The sequence below is a fragment of the Cervus canadensis genome, chromosome 16, assembly GCF_019320065.1.
Source record: "Cervus canadensis isolate Bull #8, Minnesota chromosome 16, ASM1932006v1, whole genome shotgun sequence".
In the NCBI taxonomy this organism is placed as follows: domain Eukaryota; kingdom Metazoa; phylum Chordata; class Mammalia; order Artiodactyla; family Cervidae; genus Cervus; species Cervus canadensis.
Window position 1 is genome coordinate 9,945,611 of NC_057401.1, and position 10,327 is coordinate 9,955,937.

General features: G+C 41.4%; 1 protein-coding gene across 1 annotated transcript; it reads right to left on the reverse strand.

Annotated features, from left to right (window-relative positions):
* Nucleotides 1–10,170, reverse strand: CCNB1 (cyclin B1). The gene is made up of 9 exons (XM_043488981.1): nucleotides 10,002–10,170; nucleotides 9,231–9,401; nucleotides 8,982–9,134; nucleotides 7,178–7,360; nucleotides 2,920–3,078; nucleotides 2,473–2,709; nucleotides 2,059–2,199; nucleotides 1,339–1,449; nucleotides 1–1,140 (listed from the first exon to the last, which is right to left on the reverse strand). The coding sequence occupies exons 1-9, from the start codon at nucleotides 10,020–10,022 to the stop codon at nucleotides 1,033–1,035; spliced, it is 1,284 nt and encodes a 427-aa protein (XP_043344916.1). The 5' UTR covers nucleotides 10,023–10,170; the 3' UTR covers nucleotides 1–1,032.
* Nucleotides 10,171–10,327: the final 157 nt, after the last annotated feature.

The following is a 10,327-nucleotide window of genomic DNA, read 5'->3' on the forward strand; positions in this document are numbered from 1 at the left end:
AACTTTTGTACATTTATTGCTGATGACATTGAGAACGTCAGCTGGCTACAACTGCCAGAACTTAGAACACACATTCTTTGGAGAACTCAGTGAATGTACATAAAGAAAAGTATGGTATATAATGACATTTAAACAGCATTGTCTATAGGAACAAAGAGAAAAAGCAATCTGAATGTAAACAGACAACAGTTAAATACATTATAATATATCCATACAATGGACTGTAATGCCCAAATACAGGTAAGGCCTGTCCATGTTGAAATGAATTGCTAAGTATACAAAATGACCCCATTTTTAATACCTCCCATAATATTACATACGCAGATCTATACACATGTCTATATTCATGGATCGATACACTCCGAACTCCTTATATCCTTCAGATGGGACTGAGACAGGACAGTAAGAAGGGGGTGGGTAAATAAAGTTTTTAAGATACTTTCATATTTAAGGATTGTTTTATTTTCTTAATAAAAACTAGGCTTTGAATATAAATTAAAATTCTTATTTTTCCAAGTGAAAATGCTGATACTAGCTAAAGTTGATAATTTAAGAAAGCGGTAATAGTAGATTACTTAGAATTATGGCAGCAACCACCAGAGTAAATAGGAATCAGGAGGACTAGGAATGAGATGGTAGACTTTTCCTTATGTAGAACTAGGCAGCAGAATCTCTTAAGGTGACTTGGGCTTACATACAGTATGACATATAAAGTACATTTACATTTTAAATGCCTTCAAGAGCTTAGTAAATCATCTTAAGTAAAGCCAGGCATATAAAACAAAACCCAAGAAGAACCAATTGTATATATTAGTTGGGTCCCCAGGTAACTGAAAACTGTTTTTAAGCAATCCCCACCATGCCTTTAAAACAACTTTTATCCTCAAGTGGAAAGTAGCCACATTCAAATGAGTTAAAGGATGAGTAAAAAGAACTGCAACTTTATTAAAAGTAAATAAATGTAACATATAATATGTACAGATGGCACATGGTGCCAATTTTATTTGCAGATAGTATTCCAAAGTTCACAAGTTACACTTTTGCCACAGCCTTGGCTAAATCTTGAACTAGTGCAGAATTCAGCTGTGCTAGAGTGCTGATCTTGGCATGCTTAGATGTGGCATACTTGTTCTTGATAGTCTGGAAGAGAAAAGTATAGAAATTAATGATGGAAAAGAGGAAAACATAAGAATCAATGGTACAGATATTCACTTAAAAATCAACTCCTAAAAAAGAAAATCAACTCCTTAAAAAAGTAAGCTGTGAATCGACAGGCAGGCATGAAGTCTGAACGACTCCCACTTTCCCCAGCACCCTGCGGGACCACTGATTGCCTACCAGGTGCTTTGTAAGCCCGCGGTTCACCATGACCACATTCTTCGCCAGGTGTTGCATAACAGCAAGAAGGGATTCCTCGGTGTATGACAGGTAATGCTGCAGAATTGGTGTCTAAGACAACAAAAGTTAAAGTTGAAGATGCTCATCACCGGGGGTTTTCACACAATTTCTAGATGTTCTTCAAAAGTAGGGTAGGGAAGTAGATACTCTATATGATTATAATTGAAATTTAAGACAAGCTTAAGATTCTTTCTTCCCCAATTACTCTTCTTTCGTGGTTTCTCTAGGACCCTGTGCTCAAACTTAATTACACTTCTGTAATTGCTGAACCCAAAGCTAGACTCCAAGTTATTTGGAGCTGACTTTCTCACTCACAGCTCTGTTTCTAGGGCCTAGAGTATTACCACATGACATATAAGAGGAATACTCATTGAATCAACAAATATGAATGCACTTCTGGTATGTTATTTGACCTGCTTGAGCTACTCTCTACAAGGAGCAGCAGCTGCTCTGCCTTTCTCAAAGGGGTATAGAAAGATGAGATCAGGCAATGAAATGGAAGCATTCTAAGAAAATATCACAAGATATCATAATCATTGCCTCAGAAGATGCAATATGTAGGAGCTGTATGAATTGTCCTTTAATGACAACAGCTCTATCCTGAGCAAATAGTGAAATTTCAAAGCTCAGGATAATATCAGTTTGTGGGACAGAGCTTACCCATTCACCATTATCAAGAATTTTCAGTGCTAAGCAAAAAGCTCCCGCTGCAATCTGAGAAGGAGGAAAGTGCACCATATCGTAGTCCAGCATAGTTAGTTCCATCAGATATTTGGCCAGAGTGTGTAGCTCAACGTCAACCTGGAATAAAACCCACAGGTTCTGTCAGAGAATTCTGCCCTGGCAGTAACTAGAATGCCCATTACTGTACCTACAATTGTTTGCCTATAAATTCTCAAATGCAATTCCCCATGAAAGGCTTTAATAATATTAACACACAGACCGACTGGAAATAAAAGACCACTTTTATGCCTTCTTCAGGCAGTTAGGTATAAATATAACCATCTGAATTAGATCTCAGTGGCCAGCAGTATTCCCTAATGTACCATACCAGAGGTTTCAAGAAATCTGTACCTCTCCAATCTTAGATGCTCTCCGAAGGAAATGCAGGGGTAGAGGGCGACCCAGACTAAAATTTAAAGCTCTTAGAATCTTCATTTCCATCTGTCTGATTTGAAACTTGGTGTAGGTATTGTCAGTCACGAAGGCAAAGTCACCGATTTCTGGAGGGTACATTTCCTCATATTTGCTTGCAACAAACATGGCAGTGACTCCAACCAGCTGCAGCATCTTCTTGGGCACACAATTATCCTACGGTGGGAATTTCAACTCGATGAATAAGTAATAGGTATTTGAAAAAGGAGGCACAGAACTGTGAAGGAGAGATAGGAAAGACATTCCCACAACAAAATCTCAAAGATACCCCATGCCTCAAGACAGATTTTAGCTGAAAAGGTCTGTTTCTTATGACTCAGAGAGGACCCTGAGAGGAAGAACCCTCAACTGCTGAATTACACTCACCTGCATGAACCGATCAATTATGGAAACAGTCATGTACATGGTCTCCTGCAGTAACCTGAATTTCATTTGAACTTGCACTAGCCAGTCAATTAGGATGGCTCTCATGTTTCCAGTGACTTCACGACCCATTAGGTATTTTGGTTTGACGGCTTGCTCTTCCTGCAAAAGAAATGCTGGTTATCCTAAGAAGTAAGATTCCACATTACATTTCTGACCAGAAATAACTGGTCACTCAGAATAGCTCTGGAACATTTAGAATCTTTAACTGAGCTTTATGTGTGTGTGCTCAGTTGTGTCAGACTCTTTGCAACCCCATGGACTGTAATTCACCAGGGTCCTCTGTCCATGGGATCTTCTAGTCAAGCATACTGGAGCAGGTTGCCATTTCCTAGTCCAGGAGATCCTGCCGACCTAGGGATCAAACCTGCATCTCTTGTGCCTCCTGCGTTGGCAGGCAGATTCTTTACCTTTGCACCACCTGGGAAGCCCCTGAGCTTCATGGAGTTGAGAGAAAATAATAGTAGCAGCTCCCAGATCAGCTGGAATTAATATGCTACCACATGTGCTTCAAGGTTTAAGCCCTGAAACAGCACGGGTGAGAAAAGTCAACCATCAAAATCCAGCACACACATCTGCTAAGTTAGACCACCAACTTTAAAAACAAGGGAGAAGGGACTTCCATGGTGATTGAGAGGTTGGGACTCTCTGCTCCCAATGCAGGGGGCCCAGGTTTGATCCCTGGTCAGGAAACTAGGTCCTGAGTGCTATAAATAAGACCTAGTGTAGTCAAATAAATAAAAAACAAAAACAAAGGAGAAAAAAATCAGAGAAGGCTGTTTCTGGCGAAAGTCTTACAGGACAATCCTGTAGAAAATGGAGATGCCCAAAATAACCAGGCAACAGCCTGCTGAAGATATTAATGATGCCACTACAATAGAACACATTATAAACAAGCAACTGAGTAAATTTGGTAACTGTATTGCTTATGCTGTTAACATACAGAATGCCTCCTTGTTTGGGGGGAAAGGGCAAAGGACACCAATTTCATTCAGAAATGAGATGAAATGGAAGAAGACCAAAAGCTTTAGTTTTTGAGTATGCTCTTCTTGGACAAAAACAGTTTCCCACATATCACATGTTCATAAGCCACACTGACCCAAAATGCCTTGTTTTGGCTTATATTTTTTTACCACCTTCTCCATACACATAATTTATAACCAACCCTATGGTACGAGCAGAGGTGAACTGAAGGTTCCAGTTAATATAAACCAGTAGCACTTATCAGTTTTTGTTGGAGAGCCTAGTAATTAGAGAATGCTGCTAGAATTTACAATGAGCTACCAAAGTAAAACAAAGTGTGTGTTTATAAGCCATTTAATGATTCATGGTGGCTTATAAATGTATGAACAAAATAAAGTCATTTAAAAGTAAGGAATTATGAGATGGGAAGTAAGAGTAATGAAAGAAATAAGATGGAGGCCAGAGTAAGACTACACAAAATTAACATCACACACTTGATGCAGGCAGTGCATGAATTTGATTTTTAAGATTACTAACCTGCCTGCTTGAGAGAAACACTATCACTGTGCCCATAAAGTTAAAATAGACTAGTTATTTGAACCAAAACAAAACTGGCAAAGGATAATTAGCATTCTCCATTACTTCTCCTCTACACATGGACATCACCAGATGGTCAATACCGAAATCAGACTGATTATATTCTTTGCAGTCAAAGATGGTAAAGCTCTATACAGTCAGCAAAAACAAGACTGGGAGCCGACTGTGGCTCAGATCATGAATTCCTTATGGCCAAATTCAGACTTAAATCGAAGAAAGCAGGGAAAACCACTAGACCATTCAGGTATGACCTAAATCAAATCCATTACAATTATACAGTAGGAGTGACATATAGATTCAAGGGATTAGGTCTGATAGATTGCCTGAAGAACTAATGGATGGAGGTTCCTGACACTGTATGGGAGACATGGATCAAGACCATCCCCAAGAAAAAGAAATGCAAAAAGGCAAAAGGGTTGTCTGAGGAGGCCTTACAAATAGATGTGAAAAGAAGAGAAGCGAAAGGCAAAGGAGAAAAGGAAAGATATACCCACTTGAAAGCAGAGTTCCAAAGAATAGCAAGGAGAGATCAGAAAGCCTTCCTCAGTGATCAATGCAAAGAAATAGAGGAAAACAACAGAATGGGAAAGACTAGAGATTTCTTCAAGAAAATTAGAGACCAAGGGAACATTTCATGCAAAGATGGGCACAATAAAGGAGAGAAGTGGTATGGACCTAACAGAAACAGAAGATATTAAGAAGAGGTGGCAAGAATACACAGAAGAACTGTACAAAAAAGATCTTCACGACCCAGATCTTCACACGATGGTGTGATCACTCACCTAGAGCCAGACATCCTGGAATGTGAAGTTAAATGGGCTTAGGAAGCATCACTACAAGCAAAGCTAGTGGAGGTGATGGAATTCCAGTTAAGCTATTTCAATTCCTAAATGATGATACTGTGAAAGTGTTGCACTCAACATGCCAGCAAATTTGGAAAACAGCAGTGGCCACAGGACTGGAAAAGGTCAGTTTTCATTCCAATCCCAAAGAAAGGCAATGCCAAAGAAAAGTTCAAACTACTGCACAATTGCACTCATCTCACACACTAGCAAAGTAATGCTCAAAATTCTCCAAGCAAGGCTACACCAGTACATGAACCAAGAACTTCCAGATGTTCAAGCTGGATTTAGAAAAGGCAGAGGAGCCAGAGATCAAATTGCCAACATCTGCTGGATCATCGAAAAAAATAGTTCCAGAAAAACATCTACTTCTGCTCTATTGACTATGTCAAAGCCTTTGACTGTGTGGATCACAACAAACTGGAAAATTCTTCAAGAGATGGGAATACCATACCACCTGACCTGCCTCCTGAGAAATCTGTATGCAGGTCAAGAAGCAATAGTTAGAACTGGACATGGAACAACAGACTGGTTACAAATAGGAAAAGGAGTATATCAATGCTGTATATTGTCACCCTCCCTGATTATTTAACTTATATGCAGAGTACATCATAAGAAATGCTGGACTGGATGAAGCACAAGCTGGAATCAAGATTCCCAGGAGAAATATCAATAACCTCAAATATGCAGATGACACCACCCTTATGGCAGAAAGTGAAGAAGAACTAAAGAGCCTCTTGATGAAAGTGAAAGAGGAGAGTGAAAAAGTTGGCTTAAAGCTCAACATTCAGAAAACTAAGATCATGGAAACTGGTCCCATCACTTCATGGGAAATAGATGGGGAGACAACAGAAATAGTGACAGACTTTTTTTGGGCTCCAAAATCACTGCAGATGGTGACTGCAGCCATGAAATTAAAAGACACTTACTCCTTGGAAGAAAAGTTATGACCAACCTAGACAGCATTATTAAAAAGCAGAGACATTACTTTGTCAGCAAAGGTTCGTCTAGTCAAGGCTAGTCAAGGATGTTTTTCCAGTGGTCATGTATAGATGTGAGAGTTGGCCTATAAAGAAAACTGAGCACCAAAGAATTGATGCTTTTGAACTGTGGTGTTGGAGAAGACTCTTGAGAGTCTCTTAGATAGCAAGGAGATCCAACTAGACTATCCTAAAGGAAATCAGTCCTGGGTGTTCATTGGAAAGACTGATGTTGAAGCTGAAATGCCAATACTTTGGCCATCTGATGTGAATAACTGACTCATCTGAAAAGACCCTGATGCTGGGAAAGATTGAGGGCAGGAGAAGGGGACGACAGAGGATGAGATGGTTGGATGGCATCACCAACTCAATGGACATGAGTTTGGGTAAACTCCGGGAGTTCGTGATGGAGAGGGAGACCTGGCATGCTGCAGTCCATGGGGTCACAAAGAGCAGGACACGACTGAGCAACTAAACTAAACACTCGTAATTGTGATGGATATAAAATATCTTTCAATCTGTAGACTTTCCTTTAGGAAAAGCCATGGTAAAATCTTTCACTTTGAATTTCCCCTGTTCAAAATGGCAAATAAAGCTGTCATTGGGAATTTCCTGGCAGTCCAACGGTTAGGACTTTCACCTAAAATAAAAAAAAAAACCTTCTTGGTATTTTGTGCCATTTTTGGCATTTTGCGTAGAACTTCAAAGTGGAATCTACTGTAAGAAATGTTGCTTGTATCCTGCTTAAAACTGTTAATGGAACATCTCCAAGCTAGATGCAGTTTAGAAAAAAAACAATGGTTTAATACTACTACTGACCTCAAGTTGTCTTAGATAAGCATAGATATCTTTCACATATTCACTACAAAGGTTTGGATCCGCTCCGTCTTCTGCATCCACATCACTCACTGCAAGAATTACATCTGAGAAAGCCTGACACAAATATTCTTCTGCAGGGGCACAGCCAGATGTTTCCATGGGGCTTGGAGAGGGAGTATCCACCTGGAAACAGAGAAACTTTTTGAAATAATAGCAAAAAGGAGCATACTGTCTGAGAATGAAGGTCAGATTATTGGTATCAACTCAAGAGATTATCTGCTGCATAGGCATGCAGTTTATTTTCATCTTCTCAAATCTATTCAGTTTGTCTTCAGGAAGTGAATAATATGAAAAGTGAGATGCCAACTTAGACTGAACCAATTTAAAATCAGAAGCATGCTAACAGGTAAAAGAGAGGCAGCAAGTTCATACCTAGACTTTCCTCCAAAGGGAACTGATTAGTAACTTTGTTTAGCAAGGTCATGTAAAGTTAATACAAGTGAATGACAAGTTAGCTTTCAGTCTTTATTTCAAAACAGGGACTGCTTCCCACTACACAGGAGAACACAAGTTCTATCCGGACTAGTAAGGATTAACTGACTTCCTTATCATGAATCATTTTACCCTGTTGTCCAGTTATAGAGCACTTTCATCAAGTCAAGCTTTGTGTTAAGTACTGGCTTTATGGTGTCCTCAAGGGGATTTGAATTTAGAAGAAATAAGTAAATGAAGTAAAAGAGATTCTAGGAACAAAAGTAGGGGTGAGGAAAGTTAGAGTGGGGTTTGGAAAATTAGCAAAATCTTTAAACGTTGATGCGTGAGCTATTTTGAAGGATGAAAAGTTTATCAGTTAAAAGAAAGAGGGTGGGAAAGCAAAGGCAAGAATCAGTATGGGATTTTGATCAAAAGCTCAGTATGGCCAATTAAAGACTGTGCATGCTACAGGTATCTGTGCTATGTTCACAAGGTCAATACTAAAGCCATAGCCTCATACCCCCTTCCCTTAGCTATAGAGAGCTAGGCAAAATGCCTTTAATTATTTGCCCAACTAGCTTTAATAAAGTTTTAAAAATTAAAACTTAAGAATGCAGTTCATTGCAATTTCAGGAAAGTAGCCTCTTCAAAGATGGTGTAGTCTTCCTTCACAGAAGTAGATACATTTACATGCCTGATATTTAATAAAAAAAAGTTCTTAGTTTTGAGGCTAAGTGTTAACTCATCTTCTTGCCTACTCCGAAGAGCTCTGTTTCCTGCTTTACATCCTTATCAAAGTTACAGGCTTATTGTCTGAAGGCCATGTTATGGAGTTAAAAAAAAAAAAAAAAAGACTCAAGAGAACAATCTGTTTCAATCAATAAATTCCAGACAGAGATGGCTTGTACCCAAAGACAGTCAAATCTTTAGTCCAGGCAGCTCAATAAAATAAAGGAGGGGCAGTATGACAATTAAAAGCACAGATTCTCAAGCCAGATAGTCTGTGTTTGAATCCAATTTTATGCCACTAATGAGAAGTGACTCTAGAAAAGAGTTCGTTGTTCAGTGGCTAAGTCCTGTCCAACCCTTTTACGACCCTATGAATTATTTGCTCAAACTTAATACTTCTCTGTACCATTATCTAAAAAGCTAGCAATGACAATACCAGTGCTGAGAGTAAGATCATGTGAGCTAATTCATGCAAAGTGGTTAGCAGAGCCTACCTCCTAAGCACTCTGTAACTATTACTATTTATTCAAATACTATGCCATCCACTAGTAAAATGAAGGAAAAGAAACAACAGGTTCTCAAATAGCAGAGTCAAGTTTACCAAAATAGGCTCGGGGGAAAGTTTCTCTTCCTTAACAGGCTCCGGTTCCGGTTCTGGCTCCGGCTGCGGCTCCGGCACAGATACAGGAGCCTTTTCCAGAGGTTTTGGTACTTTTTTAGCAGTAACTTTTCCAGCAGCTAAAGTTTTTGCTTCCTGTGGATGAAAAGGAGAGAATGGAACGTTTCTCCATTACGGGTCACAGCTGGAAGGCATACTCCCAGAGTAGTTCAATCAGGGAGGCAGTTATACCTTTTTCAGAGGCAGTTTGGCCTGCTGTTGTTCACTGACTTTGTTACCGATGTCTCCAAGAGCTGTTCGGGGCCTCAGTCCGGGCTTAGAGATTGCAACAGCGGCCACAGGCACGCGCTTGGCCCCTGCCATACTGATCTTCGCCTTATTTTCAGCATTTATCTTACTGTTCTGTAAGAAGCAAGAGCACTTTGAGAGCTGGCTCAGCCAGGTTAGAGTAAGTCAAGGGTTACAATGGGGGCAAAACAAGCTTTCAGGAGGAAAGCCAACTGTAAATGGGCTCCTAGGGAAAACCAGGGTTCCAGGGGCTACGGTAAGGTTATGACAAGCCCATTTCTTTCCCGAACTTCTAATTTCACCTATTGAAGGATCGCCTGCTCAGTCCCTGCCGGACCTAAAATACCATGAATTTACATTTGAAAGGAAATCTAAAAAGCGTTCAATTGCAGGCATCTTCCCCTGGGTGGTTGCGCAGTTGGTGGGAGCTCGCTCAGGGGTCCTCCATTACCTTGTAAAAAAAAGGTTTCGCGTCTACCCTCCATCTGCCCCTCCCCCCCCCCCCTTATCCACGACCCTTTTTCATCTTCTCTCCGTCAGTCCGCCCCCCGAACTCTCCCACCACTTTGGGGGTCCGCCGACCTCCATCCCCCCCGCTCCCTCCCCCAGTCTCGGTCCCGGTCCGCTCCAGCCAGGGGAACTCCGGCAGGAGAGACAGGGAGAGCAGGCGCAGCCAGCCAGGAGAGCCGCGTTTGTTCACCGTCCGCAGCTCACCCTGGTGATCCGGAGCGCCATGGCTTCTTCTGCACCGGGCAGCCGCTCAGCGAGGAGAAGGAGCACTGGAGCCCCCGACCAGCCGGGAGCTTGAATCAACCACAGGCCAACAGCCGTTCCTCCGCAGCACGCCGGGAGGAATCGCGCCCCGCCTCAGGTTTAAACCCCGCACGGCCCCCTCCTTATTGGCCTGTTCGTGGCACTCGCTCGTTTCCCATTGGCGGCGGCTGGTTCCTCCAAGAATGCATTTCCAGGGCGATCCCGCGAAGACGTTCGGGCGGGGGCGGGGCCGGACCGTCACGTGGTCTGACTCGGCGCCTGCGCCC